Source organism: Lepidochelys kempii, chromosome 24, assembly GCF_965140285.1.
Source record: "Lepidochelys kempii isolate rLepKem1 chromosome 24, rLepKem1.hap1, whole genome shotgun sequence".
Lineage (NCBI taxonomy): Eukaryota > Metazoa > Chordata > Testudines > Cheloniidae > Lepidochelys > Lepidochelys kempii.
This window is the reverse complement of record NC_136403.1, coordinates 13,283,355-13,299,523: the sequence shown is the minus strand read 5'-3', so window position 1 is coordinate 13,299,523 and position 16,169 is coordinate 13,283,355. Positions and strand designations below refer to the sequence as shown.

Sequence of the window (16,169 nt, the reverse complement as noted above, 5' to 3'; positions counted from 1 at the left end):
CATTTCTTTTCAATTTTTATTAATTTAAATGTTCACAGTTGCAATAAATTGCAGGGGAGTTAGACAATAATTATTTAATAACAGCAAACACTGAGACATAAAAAGTTAAAGCTTTATCACCGTCAAAACACATATTGCCAGCATCACATGTCAAAAGAGACAAAGGAAATAATCTTAAACCAAACTAAGATGGTCTCAGGCTGCATCTTTCTTTCTTTGCCTTGCTGTAAAATTCAATTATTATGGATGGAAATATTTTCCGTCAGATCGTCTGTTCTGTGTCGTTGACATTGAACAATCAAAATCGAATCCAGACAAGGCCAGTTATGTCACACAGGCTGTATAAGAGTTAGATATTGTTATAGGACAGCTGTGGATCTGAGACACTAAAGGGTCCATCTACATTGCCCTGTAAACCTGGGTTTGAGTCTGGGTCTTGCAGACTCAGTGTTTCCAAGCCCGCGCTTGAGCATCTGCCTTGTTTTGTAAACCTGGGTTTATAGTTGCTGGACACAGATCTCACAGCAGTGCTAGTGTGTCCAGATTGCATGGTACCAATCTTCTGACTCAGGTCTGCAGCTTGAGCTGTGTCTACACTGCAAAGTGTTGGGGCTGGGCACCAGGTGAGAGCAGGACTCGGGCTCTAACCGCCCCCAAACCCAGTAGGGTCCTAAGACCGAGCTCCTGGACTCTTGCTGACCTGAGTCAGACTGATTTGTGTGTGGATGGAACAGGAACTTGGGGTCAAACCTGAGTTAGAGTCCAGGCTTAGGGTACAATGTAGACATTCCCAGAGAGGCTACAGACCACATTTCCAAAGGTATTTTAGGCAGCTGAGGATGAAGATAGGTGCCAAAAGCCAGATCCACCAAGACTTACAGATTTTTACACCTAACTCCCCAGTCTGGCCCCTTCTTAGGTGCCTGACTGACTCTTTAGAGGCTGAAATCCAACATTTAGGTACCACTGACATCCTCAGCTACCACCTTGCCCTGTAGGTGCCTAAATTTCCTCTGGTCAGTGGTCACAAAGCCCCCTGAGTCCCAAAATGCCTAACTCCCATCACGGTCACACAAGTCATTGATGCGTTATGACTCAGTTTCCCCATCTGAAAAATTGAGCCATTAGCAGTGTGCTAGTAGCACCGAGGAGCCCGTCATGGACCAGGACGCTGTGGTGCTAAGTGCTACACAGACACAGCAAAAAAGCCAGACCTTGCCCCAAAGGGGCTAGCAATCGTCCCTGCCCCTCTTTAGATGGTTGGCTTTTCACCGGGGGGACTGACTCTTAGTATGCATCTGTACAGCACCTGGCACAACTGGGCCTCAGCCTTGGTTGGAGGCTCTAGAGTGGGGGAAGGCAGCGTGGTTAAACGGGTAGAGCACTGTGTGCCCCTCATTAGACCCGGTGGTCTATTGCCAGCTCTGCTGCTGGGTGACCTTGGGCACGTCACTTGCCCCTCTTGGCCTCAGTTTGCCCATCTGTCAAATGGGAATTATGATACTGACTTCCTCAGTAAAGCCCAGGGCGATCTAGAGCTGACAAGTGCCACAGAGGAGCTCGGTGGCATTATTATTATAGGTGCTACCAAATACGCTGACAATGTAAAAGATGGTCAGGGGAAGGAATTTCACGCTGATTTCTTTTCTGCCGGGAGGTGCCACCAGACACGTTTGGCTTTATGAGCCAATGCATTGTATAGGCCACAACATTTTCAGCAAGAAATTCAATTGTTCTTTTTAATTTTTTTTATTTTACTGTTATCAGTTTAAATGTTCAGAGCCGCACAGAATTATCCATTTTAAAGTCTTTTTTATTTATTTAAATGTTCACAGTTGTGGGAAATTGTGGGGGCAGCAGATGCTAATTATTTAATGACAGACTTTGAGATTCAAAAAGTTAAAGCTTTCGACCTGTTCAAACACAAATTGTCAAATCAACATCAAATTGTCAACATCGCTTGTCAAAATCTAACAAGTAAATAGCTGTCAATCAATTGCCAGTCAGTTCTCAAGCAGCCATCTTTTCCCTTTGCCTATCTGTAAATGTCAATTATTATCAATGGAAATGTTATTTCGTTAGTTTCCTGTGTATAAGGTGAAACGGACATTTATTGACATTTACTGATAAAAAAATCTAGTCCTTCCAAGCTGTGCTACCAAATGCACTAACAAACACACAAATAGATGTGGAAGGCCTAGATTGTTATGAGGAAATGTTGCTGGCAAACGTTGATTTCATTACACACCCAGAACCGATAAGAAAATATTTCCACCAATGATCATCGAAATTTACAGACAGGCAACATAAGAAAAATGCTACTTGAGAACTTATTAGAGCTTAATGTGAAGATATTTCCTTGGTAGAGTCTGACAAATGGTGTGGACAATTTTTGTTTTATCGGTTCTAAAGCTTTAACTTTTCAAATCTCAACATCTACAGTCATTAAATCATTAGCGTGTCACCCCCTCCCCCAATTTCCCACAGCTGTGGAAATAGAAATTGATAAAAACCATGAAAATTTAAATTGATACTAATTGAAAACAATGCTTGAAAACAAACCGATATTATCTGTCAAAATTATAAAACAATAAAAATCGAACCCTGCCAAGCCTGCGTTTGTTAGATAGATGAGGTGGGTGAGGAAATATCGTTGATTGGACCAACTTCTGCTGGTGAAAGAGACAAGCTTTTGAGCTACAGAGCTCTTCTTCAGCTCAGGGTCAGTTCTCCTCTTTGCTAGGAGGTGTTATGACAGATATGGGGTCAATCGAGGGACGTGATCGTCCCCCTCTCTTCGACATTGGTGAGGCCTCATCTGGAGTACTGTGTCCAGTTTTGGGCCCCACACTACAAGAAGGATGTGGATAAATTGGAAAGAGTCCAGCGAAGGGCAACAAAAATGATTAGGGGTCTGGAACACATGACTTATGAGGAAAGGCTGAGGGAACTGGGATTGTTTAGTCTGCAGAAGAGAAGAATGAGGGGGGATTTGATAGCTGCTTTCAACTACCTGAGAGGTGGTTCCAGAGAGGATGGTTCTAGACTATTCTCAGTGGTAGAAGAGGACAGGACAAGGAGTAATGGTCTCAAGTTGCAGTGGGGGAGGTTTAGGTTGGATATTAGGAAAAACTTTTTCACTAGGAGGGTGGTGAAACACTGGAATGCGTTGCCTAGGGAGGTGGTGGAATCTCCTTCCTTAGAAGTTTTTAAGGTCAGGCTTGACAAAGCCCCAGTGATTTAATTGGGGATTGGTCCTGCTTTTGAGCAGGGGGTTGGACTAGATGACCTCCTGAGGTCCCTTCCAACCCTGATATTCTATGATTCTATGAATAACGCAATGCAGTCCATCTATCACAGCTGGTGTGGGGGTTTTTTGTGGCCTGGCAAACCTTTCTCTCTAGACAGCCCACATTCCTGCAGCACCATTGAGTGCAGGAAGAAGGAGAGATGCGAGAACACGAACTGCAGCCCAGCGTGTGTAGCCGAGTCAGAGTCCACCTGCCGGGTGCAGGGAGAATCGCGTTATCACACCTTCGACGGGCAGGCTTTCAACTTCACGGGCACCTGCACCTATGCCATTGCCAGGACCTGCAGCTCGGACACGACTCTCCCGTCATTCAGCCTCGAGGCCAAGAACCAGAACCAGCGCAACACACACATTTCCTCGGTTGCTTTTGTGACAGTCCGTGTCTACAATGTCACCATTTCGATGGACAGATACACAAAGGGGCTAGTGCAGGTGAGTATCTGCAATGCTGTAGGCTTTATTTCTGGATTTCCTTGTAGTCCTGTGAATCTCAGGGTCCCCTGCTATCCCAACCCTCGGCTCCCCCACCCCAGAGCTCTGCTGGTGTCCCTCAGTCCCGACCTGCAGCCTGTATCCAAAGGGGAATGATGAATGCTTGGGTGGCCTCATTCATCATGTCTCCAAATGGGCTGAATTTCACGAGTCCCTGGGGGAGAAGCACCACAGGATAAATCCCCATAAGAGGTCTACCTGGTCTGGAGCTGGGACTGTCTGGAAGGCTGTTGAAGGGGGGAGCTGCAGTAGCCAAGCTAAGTGGAGCGGGTGGACCTGGAGTCTCAGCAGCTTGGATAGTCAACAATTGATTTGTATACCCCCCAGGTGAATGCCCGGAGCTCCCGCCTCCCTGTCTCCCTGATGGAGGGGAAGCTGAGGGTGTATCAGAGCGGGGGCTCTGTGGTCATCGAGACTGACTTCTCCCTGAGCGTCTCCTATGACTGGGGCAGCTCCCTGGTGGTGAAGATCTCCAGCAGCTTCTGGGAGCAGCTGTGCGGTCTGTGCGGCAACTACAACGGGGACCCTGGGGATGACTTTACCACCCCGGCCGGGGCGCTGGCTGCCAGCCCCGTGGAGTTCGGAAAGAGCTGGAAGGTGGAGGATGGGGACAGGTTCTGCTGGGACGACTGCCACGGGGAATGCAAGAGCTGCTCCCCAGAGCTGGTTGGCAGGTACAAAGCTGAGCCCTTCTGTGGCTGGATCACCAAAGGGGTGGGCAGCCCCTTCAGCCAGTGCCACTCTGTGATCGACCCCAAAATCTACCTGGAGAACTGCGTCTATGACTTGTGCATGAACGACGGCCTCCAGGACATGCTATGCCAGGCACTGACTAGCTACGCTGATGCCTGCCGGGGAGAGGGGGTGGATATCTCCGACTGGAGGACACTGGTGGGATGCTGTGAGTACACCCGGGTAGAGGGGAATTGTGTAGGGTGGTCCCAGGGTGATGGGATGAGCATGAGCCAGGGGAAACCAGCGGGGAACACGTGCTAATGGTGAGATCTATGGGGCCAGGGGACCTTCTCCCCAAGGAAGTCCCATTGCTGAGAACATTTAATGCTAGATGGACAAGCCTGAGAACAGGGGAAAGTCTGGCCCTGGCTGAGGAGCTGGAGGAGATGGGACCTGAGGAGCTCTGCCAGCTCCAGTTCTGTGGGTCAGAGCTCATGGTGCATTCGGGGACATCGCTGGGGGCTGCTCTGCTGCACAGTGTTTGCCAGGCCCCCTCAGCGCTATGCCAAGCTGGCCAAATGTAGCGATATTCCCAGTGACTCCCGTGTCCCATCCCTTTGACAGCTCTGCCCTGCCCAGAGAACAGCCAGTACCAGCTCTGCGGCTCCGCATGTCCTGCCACCTGCAACGACCAAGTGGCCCCTAACAACTGCTCCTTGCCCTGCGTGGAGACCTGCCAGTGCAATGAGGGCTTCGTGCTGGACGCTGGGAAATGCATCCGCAAGGCCGGCTGCGGGTGCGAGTTCCAGGGGCATCTCTATGCTCCCAGAGAGCAATTCTGGGGGGACAGCACCTGCACCAGACGCTGCGTGTGTGACCCACAGAGCAGGCAGGCGAGCTGCGAGGCTTCAGGGTGCAGGACTGGTGAGCAGTGCCAGGTGAAAAAGGGCTTCCCAAATTGCTATCCCACCAGCTATGCCAGCTGCATGGCCAGCGGGGACCCCCACTACACCAGCTTCGACGGGCAGAGGTTTGACTTCCAGGGCAGCTGCCACTATCAATTGGCCGGGCGGTGCCAGGAGCGGGAAGAGCTGGTGGATTTCCAGGTCCTGGTTCAGAACGACAACAGGGGCCTCCGAGCCGTGTCCTTCACCAGAGCTGTGGAGGTCCGTGTATACGGAGTGAACATCACAGTCAGCAGGGACTATCCAGGAAGAATCCTGGTGAGTTCAGTCATTGCCCAATCCTGAGACACCATTTCATTAGAGCTTCCGCTTTGCATTGTATTGTGTCCGCAGCTTCCTGATTTAGGGCATTAGCCAATTTCCCCCCATTGTCTTCTTTACTGTATTCACTCATCATTGCACTTTTCATCTTCCTTCTGTATTTGTCATCAATGCAGCTGGGTGGAAAATGGGGAGAGCGTGAAGATTCTGCAGGGAAAATTTCAAGGTTTTGGCAAAAAAAAATCGAAATCTGAAACATTCTGCCCCCAAATCGAAATATTTCCTTTCTGAAATGCCACTGCAGTGCCTCAGGGGAGTTGTAGGTTGGGTTCCTTGGTAGTCTGGGCCTTCAGGTCAGACTACATCTCCCATGATGCATCACGGGCTCTCCTTTTGGTGAAGAAAGGTCGTGCATCATGGCAGCACATGGGCACAGGGCATCATGGGAGATGGAGGCCAGTTGGGGGGCTCAGCACATAAAGGAAAATGGCAACCCAAACTACAACTCCCATGAAGCAGGATGGTGGCATTTCAGAAGCAAAATATTTCACTTTTTTAGACAAAATATTTCAGTTTGAGGCAAAAACCTATTGAGCGGGTTGAAAACTCAGTTTGCTGCAAAACAAAAAATACAATTTTTTGTGGCCGGCACTTTTGCAGAAAATGTCATTCAATAAACCAATCAATTTTCCATCAAAAAATAGTTTTGCCAGGTAATTTGTGATCAGCCCTAAGGGTCAGCCACTGTCACCCCTTTGTTCGGGTATTCATGTGTCATCATTGGGAGCATTGTGATCATCTAGTTCACACTGTCAGAGATTTCAAAGCCAGAAAGGACTGTTGTGGTCATCTAGGCTGACCTCCTGTACAACACAGCCCAGAGAACTGCCCTGTAAGTTTTCCCCACAAGCCTCTTCCAACTGCCAACCCCTTATTCAAAGTTAGAGATTTTCATACCCCTCTTACATTTACTATAAGAATCAAAAATGTATAATTGACTTGGCATCATGTTTTGAAGAACTGACAGAGAACACCTGACCTTGGAAGTTAACGGCGTGCAGAAAGGAGATGAGCGAGTTTTTCTTTGCTTTAGATTTTAATAACATTCTCAATGTTTTTTTTCAAGTTTGTGTTTGATCATTGTCCTCCTGGGATGTTGTGGAGTTTTATTGTGGTGCTTGTTGTTGCTGATTTGCACAAGGCAGGATTTACTCAAAAATGGGGTGGGGGGAGAAGAAAAACAAAATATTCCACTGAAAATTTTGAAAAGTCTAAGTTCAGCCAGTGTTAATAATCTAAAGGCATAAAAATGCTTTTGAGGATCATTTTTCCAATTTTATTTTTTGTAACCAGCTAAAATGATATCAGCATTCAGCCCACAGCCTTCAAACGTAGTTTGTTTTTATAAGCCTTGAGCATTTCAGTGCTTAGTGCGTGATGCCCATGCAGTGATTCTGCACAGCTGTTAAACATGCCCCACTCCAGTGGTGGCTGCATTCAGTGCTGGGTGGGTGATCTCCGTGCAGCAGTTCTGCACTGCAGTTAAACATGCCCCACCACAGAGGCAGCTGCATTCCACTGCTGGAAGGCATACTGGGGCTTTGCAGGATGATCTCTCTCTGCTGTTGTCACCCGTCCCTTGCCCATTGCTCGCAGGTGAATGGCGTGGTCATCAACCTGCCATACAGCACCGATGACGGCAAAATCTCTATGTACCGGAGAGGGCAGGATGCAGCAATCCAGACCGACTTCCATCTCACCATCACCTTCGACTGGCAGAGCCGGGTCACCCTCACCACCCCGAGCACCTACGCTGGCGCCCTGTGCGGTCTCTGTGGGAACTTCAATGGCGACAAGGGAGACGAGCTGATTATGAGAGATGGCAGAGTGGCCCCGAATGTAACGACCTTCGGGCAGAGCTGGCGGGTAGCGGAGACGCCAGGCTGCGCCGAACCTGAGAAGCAGGAGTGCTCCAACCTAGCAGCCGTCAATAGACACCAACGGAAAATCCGGGGGGAATGTGGGATGATCCTAGCAACGGCTGGGCCCTTCCGAGAGTGCCATCGCAAAGTCCCCCCTGAGGGCTACTTCCAAGATTGTATCTATGACTATTGCTTCTTTAGGGGGCAGCAGGCTGTCGTGTGCCAGAGCCTCACCAGCTACGCCGCAGCCTGCCAGAGTGCTGGGGTGACTATAGAGCCATGGCGATCCAACAGCTTCTGTGGTAACTTGCTCTCTTCTTCTGGGAGAACACTAATTCAGGGTGAAGAGAAAACTTGTCATCAAAGATCCTTAAAGTGGCCTCTGGGTGGGATATAGTGGGTAAGAGCTAGGAGGGGTGGGGTGCTGGGAGTCAGGACTCCTGGGTTCTATCCCTGGTTGAGTGGGGTCTAGTGGGTTACAGCAGGGGAAACTAGGGGATTCCCGGGTTCTAGCCCCAGCACTGCAAGAAGACTCCAGTGGTTAGAGAAGAGGGGCTGAGAATCAGCACTCCTGGGTCCTATCACCAACTCCGGCAGGGGAGTGGTCTCAAAGAATCGTAGGACTAAAAGGGACCTTGAGTGGTCATCTAGTCCAGTCCCCTGCACTCATGGTATTATCTAGACCACTGGTGAGCAACCTGCAGCTGGGAACGGTGAACCGCGGCCCCTGGGAGCTGCGGACAGCCGTGCCTGTGGACTGTCAATGTAAACAAACTGTCTCGCGGCCTGCCAGCGGATTACCCTGAGGGCTGCGTGCGGCCCAAGGGCCACAGGTTGCCCACCACTGATCAAGACCATCTCTGACAGGTATTTATATAACCTGCTCTTATACATCTCCAACAATGGAGATTCCACAACCTCCCTAGGTAGTTTATTCTAGTGTTTAACTTCCCTGACAGGAAGTTTTTCCTAATATCCAACCTAAACCATCCTCGCTGCAATTTAAGCCCATTGCTTCTTGTCCTATCCTCAGAGCTTAAGGAGAACAATTTTTCTCCTTCCTCCTTGTAACAACATTTTATGTACTTGAAACCTGTTATCCTGTCCCCCTCAGTCTTCTCTTCTCCAGACTAAACAAACCCAATTTTTCAATCTTCCCTCATAGATCACATTTTCTAGATCTTTAATCATGTTTGTTGCTCTTCTTTGGACTTTCTCCAATTTGTCCATGTCTTTCCAGAACTGGACACAATACTCCATCTGAGGCCTAATCAGTGTGGAGTAGAGTGGAAGAATTACTTCTCATGTCTTGCGTACAACACTCCTGCTAATACATCCCAGAATTATGTTTGCTTTTTTTGCAACAGTGTTACACTGTTGACTCATATTTAGCTTGTCATCCACTATGACCCCAGATCCCTTTCTACAGTATTCCTTCCTAGGCAGTCATTTCCCATTTTGTATACGTGCAACGGATTGTTCCTTCCCAAATAGAGTACTTTGCATTTTTCCTAATTGAATTTTAACCTATTTATTTCAGACCATTTCTCCAGTTTGTCCAGATCATTTTGAATTTTAATCCTATCCTCCAAAACACTTGCAACCCATCCCAGCTTGGTATCATCTGCAAACTTTATACATGTACATGCCATTGTCTAAATCACTGTTCAGTTATTGAACAGAACTGGACTCAGAAGTGATCCCTTCAGGATCCCACTCATTGTGCCCTTCCAGCTTGACAGTGAACCACTGATAACTACTCTCTGGGAGCGGTTTTCCAACCAGTTTTGCACCCACCTTATAGTAGCTCCATCTAGGTTGTTTTGCCCTAGTTTGTCTATGAGAAGGTCATACAAGACAAAAAAAGCTTTTACTAAAGTCAACACATCTACCACTTCCCCCATCCACAAGGCTGCCAACTCTCTTGAACTGTTTTTTCCCTTAGACTTGTTTCCCATAGGATCTTACTGACCAACTGCCTGAGTTTGCTAAAGTCTGACTTCTTGAAATCCATTTTCTTATTGTGCACTTTTCCCTCTGTGACAGGGTTGGGCCAGATGGCTATAGGAGAGTAATAGAAGGCAGATATATTAGCCCCAGGCTAAGTAGGTCCCTTTTCCCTGAGTAAGGTAACAGGGAAGGTTCCAGAACAATCAGGAATCTTCTGGAGACAATTAAGACAGGCTGATTAGAACACCTGCAGCCAATCAAGAAGCTGCTAGAATCAATTAAGACCGGCTAATCAGGGCACCTGGGTTTTAAAAAGGAGCTCACTTTAGTTTGTGGTGTGTGTGTGAGGAGCTGGGAGCAAGAGGCACTAGGAGCTGAGAGTGAGAACGCGGACTGTTGGAGGACTGAGGTGTACAAGCATTATCAGACATGAGGAGGAAGGTCCTATGGTGAGGATAAAGAAGGGGTTGGGAGGAGGCCATGGGGAAGTAGCCCAGGGAGTTGTAGCTGTTGCACAGCTGTTCCAGGAGGCACTCTAGACAGCTGCATTCCACAGGGCCCTGGGCTGGAACCCAGAGTAGAGGGCGGGCCCAGTTTCCCCCCAGATCCTCCCAACTCCTGGTCAGACACAGGAGGAGTCGACCTGGACTGTGAATTCAGAAAACCAGCCAAGCTGAGGGCTGCCATGAAGCTCCAAGGCAAGCAAATCTGCTAATAAGCGCAAGACCCACCAAGGTAGAGCAGGAACTTTGTCACACCTCCTACCAATCCTTAGAATCATGAATGTTACCATTTCATGATCATTTTCACCTAAGCTGCCTTCCACTTTCAAATTCTCAACCAGGTTGTCCCTATTTATCAAAATCAAATTTGGAACAGCCTCTTCCCTAGTAGCTTTCTCTACCTTCTGAATAAAAAATGGTCTCCAAGACATCCCAAGAGCTTGTTGGCTAATCTGTGCCCTGCTGTGTTATTTTCCCAACAGATGGTTGAGTAGCTGATGTCCCCTATCACCACCAAGGCCTGTGCGTTGGATAATTTTGTTAGTTGTTTAAAACCAGCCTCATCCACCTCTTCTTCCTGGTTAGGTGGTCTGTAGTAGACCCCTACCATGACATCACCCTTGATTTTTATGGAGTCTAATGGTACAAGCAGGGCAGATTGTATAGGAATCAAGACATTTGGGTTCCCACAGAAAGTTTCAATTTTAACAAAATGTCATTTTCCAACAGACAAACATTCTGGTGGAAAATTCTTGACCACCTCCAGCTTTGTCTTCCTTCATCTTCATGTTGATGATTTCATCATTCTTCTTCTAGGTGTTTGAATTTTGCAATTCCCTTCTTTTCTTCTCCTTTCTCCTTATTAGATTGTCCTTCCTTAATGTCTCTGATGGGTATATCCTCTTTGTCTTACTCTATCCCTTCATCACTTGGCTTCATGCAGATCGTTTATCCGTGAGGGACTGCTTGGGCCATGGAGCCTGATCTTCCACTGAAGGGTTTGATCCTTGTATTTTACCATGCAGAAAATATTAATTTCAGAAAATGATCAATTTTGGAAGCAAACAAATTAATATGATAAAAAAAATCATCAGAAATTTTTTTTTAAAAATGGATGGAACCAAAATGCTTTAAATTCACATGAAATTGCTTGGGGGGGATTTTTCTTTCTGACAAGCTCAGTGATTTCACAAGCTTTTTCTCACCCTCATTTGCACATTCTCTCTCATCATCTCCTGCAGATGCCACCTGTCCCAGTAACTCCCACTACGAGCTCTGTGGGAGCGGCTGCCCTGCCACCTGCCACGGGCTCTCGGCACCGGACAGCTGTGAAGCTCCCTGTGCCGAAGGGTGTTTCTGCGACGCCGGGTTCCTCCTGAGTGGAGACCGGTGCGTCCCCGTCGCGCAGTGCGGCTGTGTGCACCAGGGCAGGTACTACAGGAAGGGAGAGGTGTTCTACGCCAGCGCCTCCTGCCAGGAACGGTGCCGGTGCCAAGACAACGGGGTCATCGAGTGCCAGGAGGCCTCCTGCGGAGCCAGTGAGGAGTGCAGGGTGGAGAGTGGAGTCCTGGGCTGCTATCCTGCAGGCAGATGCACCGTGGCAGGTGATTCCCACTACCTGACCTTTGATGGATGGGCTTTCGACCTACATGGGAATTGCACCTACACCTTAGCCAGAGTCTGCAGTAGCGATGCCGGGCTGGTGAACTTCTCCGTGGTAGTGGAGAAGGAGAGTGCTGCTGGTGGCCGCATGGCTCGGATGAGGACTGTGGTGGTCTCCGTTCATGGTTACACCATCACCATGGAGAGAGGGAAGAAGTGGAAGGTCGTGGTAAGTTTACATTTCAGATTAATCTCACCAGCATCGGAGGTCTACTCCATGACTGACCCAACGTCCTCCAGTGAAATAAAGTTTATTCAGTTCAGAAAGTTGAGAGCAAATGAAAGGGTATAATGGGAGAGGTCAACTCCGGTGACCTCATCTGCAGCTACTCAAAGCCTCAGCAGGGAGGGAAGTGTTTGTAAGGCCATGTCTACACTTGCAAGCTTACAGTGGCACAGCTGTACCATGTAGCCATGTTATGCCAATAGGAGAAAGCTTTCCCATCGCCATAATAAACGCAGCTCAATGAGTGGCAGTAGCCATGTTGGCGGGAAGGTGGGAGACAGTCTCCCACTGACATAGCTCTATGCACACAAGTGTTTATGCCAGCAAAACTTGTCTCTCAAGGAGGTGTTTTTTTTCACATCTCTGAGCAACAAAAATTTTGTGAACAGAACTGCTAGTGTAGACAGGGCCTAATTCCAGCCCAGATTCTACTCAAACCTGTACAAGTGTAAATCTATTGACCTTAGTGCAAATCCACAATGACTCTATTGACATCAGTGTATAGCGGGAGTTACTCCATCGATGCCGGTGTATATCCCGAGTTACTCCACTGACACTGATGAATAGCTGGCGTTACTCCACTGACGCGAGTGTAAATCCAGAATAACTCCATTGATGCCAGTGTAGATCTGGAGATATTCTGACATCACTGTACATCCAGAATAATTTCACAGAGGTCAGTAGCTATCCACAATAACTCCACTGACACTTGTGTGACTCAGCTGACTCTAGTGTAGTTCTGACAATATTTGTAACCTTGTGCGTGTGTGTGGCGACAGGACACAGTTGCTGAGTTCCCACCAGTGACGGGTAAATTTTAAATTCTTTGGAACAGGTGGGTGGTGAGCTCTACAATCTGCCGCTGGCTACGGATGAGGGGAAGCTTCTGATCAATCAGGAGGGAAACAATATCATTGTCCAATCAGCCTCTGGCCTGCAAGTCCTTTACGATGCTGCCTCCTACCTCCTAGTGTCCATCCCCAGCACCTACAAGGGACACGTGTGCGGCTTGTGCGGCAACTTTAATGGAGACAAGAACGACGACTTCCTGCTGCCCGGTGGGAAGAGCGCCCAGAACGCGGATGAGTTTGGGGGCTCCTGGAAGGTGCCCGTTGATGGTGCCACGTGCGCCAATGGTTGCAATGACAGATGCCCCATCTGTAATGCAACCCAGACGGCACCGTACCAGACTGAGAGGTCTTGTGGTCTGATCAGAGCCGCCTTGGGTCCCTTCAGAGACTGTCACTCACTGGTCAGCCCTTCCGAGTACTTCAACCATTGTCTCTATGACATGTGTGCCACCAATGGGACAGGCAAGACCCTCTGCCAGAGCCTGCAGGGCTACACAGCCGCGTGCCAGGCAGCTGGGGCCAAGATCAGAGCTTGGAGAACGTCCTCCTTCTGCCGTGAGTTTACAGAGCAACCTACAGCCCTGGGCTGCCTTTCCCATTGATGCCACTGATTTTGCCTTGTTGTGTGTCTCTTAATGCATGTGCAAACTGCATGTCAGTCCAGGGAGTGGGGGGAGGATGCCAGCTAGGCCAGACTGAACTGTGGAGGAAAGGGAAAGGACTCTGTCCTCAGTCGTCACCACATTTCAGGTCTGGGGCCTTCCGCACAGTGAGCTACCACTTGAGCTAATTCGGAGATTCATGTATGCTGAGACCAGGAGGGACCATTAGATCCTCTAGTCTGCCCTGTCAATCACAAGACCTTAAATTGCACCCAGTAATGCCTGTATGGAGGCCAATAACTTGTGCTGGCCTCAACATGTTGGCATCCAGTCTTGATCCACCACTTCCCTTGGGAGTTTGTTCCAGTGTTTAATCTCCACTGTTAAAAAATTTGTGCCTTATTTCTGACTAGAATTTGTCTGGCTTTCGCTTCCAGCCGTTGGTTTGTGACCTGCCTTTTCCCACTAGATTAAAGAGGCCTTTAGTACCCATTATTTTCTCCTCCTGAAGATATTTACACACTGTAATCAGGTCACCATTTGATGAGCTGAACAGACTGAGCTCCTTAAGTCTCTTATGGTCCGGCATTTTTTCCAGCCATCAAATCATTTTTGTGGCTCTTTTCTGCACCTGCTGCAATTTTGCAACATCCTTTTTAAAATGTGGGCACCAGAGCTGGATGCAGTGTTCCAGTATCAGTCTCACCAATGCCTTCTACAGAAGTAAAATTCCCTTCTTGTGCCTAATTGCTACTCTCCATTTATACATCCGAGGGATACATTAGGCCTCTTTGCCACAGCATTACTCTGGAAGTTTGCATCCATTTGCTCATCCAGATCCTTTTCAGAGTCACTGCTGTTCAGGATACAGTCCTCCATTCTGTAGGTGTGGCCTGCATTGTTTGGTCCTACATTTACAACCTTGCAAGAATAAGTATTTCTTAATGGAAAACTGGCATCAATAGTAGGCTGTTATCCTCTAGAGGCAGACAGAGTGCACACACTTAACCAAGGTGTTTATAGGAGAAGTCAGTGGAGAGGAACATGGTAACTATCTGTGGCAGGGTTTGTGTTTCATGGCTCTCTGCATTTCATTTTTTTCACAATTTAGCTCTCACCTGCCCAGCTAACAGTCACTATGAACTCTGCACCCGCTCCTGCGATTTCACCTGCGCCGGCCTGTCCAATTCACCCCAGTGCACAGAGAGATGCTTTGAAGGCTGCCAGTGTGACAACAGGCTGCTGTTTGATGGGGAGGGTTGTGTGTTTCCGGGTGGCTGTGGCTGCTTCAGATACGGGAGATACATCAAGGTAGGCGACTGGTAACTAAAGCTGAGCAAATAACTGACAAAATAATTTGTGGGGGGGAATTGTTTCAGGTCAAATGGAAAGCTTTTTTGTTTTCTCATGCCAAAACGAAAAACTTGAGAAAAAAATTATTTTGAGTGGGACAAAAAGTTTCATTTCCTTTTAGGGTGTTTTTATCTTTTAAAAAATAAATTTCTACATGAAATGGTGTTTCAAAACAAAAGGTCAAAATGTTTCATTTTGAAAATCTTTAAATTAGAAATTTAGACATTTTTTTTCTTTTTTGCCCAGAACTCTGTCAAATTCGCCCTAAATTTTCCAAAAGTTTCAGGGGACCCAAAGCTGCATTTCTGGCAAATAAATTATTCATTCAAAAAAAATTCACCAAGCTCCGCTGGTTACATTGAGGCCTGTGTCTAGTTAAGATTCATCCTGGCTGCCAGAATCCTGGCATCCAGGTTGTTAGAGCAGTTGAGCTAAAATAAAATCCTGTCAGGCCCTAAAGAACCTTTTTTGACCTACCTTTGGAGCTGAACATCAGCTACTACACACAGTCCAGCCTCTCAGAGCCCAGTTCTTCCTGAGCTAGTGTAAATCAACATGTTCGGTCAAAGAATAATGTCTTTAGTAACTAGCCATTTGCAGAAGTGTAGTGGATCACACAAGGGTGGGAGGACTGGGAATCAGCATTCCAAGATTCTAGTCACCCTTCTGGGAGGGGACTGGGCTCTAGCGCAAATCAGAAGTAGCTCAAGTGATGTCAATTGATACTGGTGGTGGGAATGACAGTTACATTTACAGCATTGAAAGAGTCGAGTGGAGACAGTTAACCCATGTTTCTGACCAAGGACTAATGCTTCACATTTGACTCTTACTCTCTTCCCCAGTCAATGGAGACTGTGATTTCTGCCAACTGCACTGAGAATTGCACCTGCTACCTTAGGAGCAACCTTGTGTGTCAGAAAGTCGCCTGTGAGCCCAGACAGACCTGCATGCTCAAGAACGGCACGCACAGCTGCACAAAGGATAGAGAATAGTGAGGGCCATGGCACCCAACAATGGAAGAGTTAGAATGTATATGATTTATAGCTAGCATTGCAGTTGCTTTGTTTTAATGTGTTCTGTGGTGCTATCCATTACATGGGTGCATGTGCATTGTGCTTCTGAATTATTGTTTTTTATATTATTGGCCAGCCACAAGATGGCACCATTACAATAGTTTTGCCAGTTCTGTTAACTGAATGTATAGGAGATCTTGAAGAATGCTGTGTGGTAGTTGTGGTGTATTTCTTTCTGTCCTCAGTAAAGTGGGTTCTTTCTGCTGCAGTGCCTCTGATGGACTATAATTTCTAGGGGAACAGCGGCTGCCCACATCTTATACCTGCAAAAGTTAACAAGATCACCCCATGATGCCCAAACCTTGCACTTTGTTTCACTCTGTG

At 47.7% G+C, this 16,169-nt stretch overlaps 1 protein-coding gene across 1 annotated transcript; it reads left to right on the top strand.

Moving 5' to 3' along the window:
* The first annotated feature begins 5,463 nt into the window (after positions 1–5,463).
* LOC140902926 (IgGFc-binding protein) lies at positions 5,464–15,764 on the top strand. Its single transcript, XM_073323509.1, has 6 exons — positions 5,464–5,700; positions 7,360–7,927; positions 11,320–11,903; positions 12,802–13,372; positions 14,531–14,730; positions 15,615–15,764. Exons 1-6 carry the CDS (start codon positions 5,464–5,466, stop codon positions 15,762–15,764), a joined length of 2,310 nt encoding a protein of 769 aa, XP_073179610.1.
* Positions 15,765–16,169: the final 405 nt, after the last annotated feature.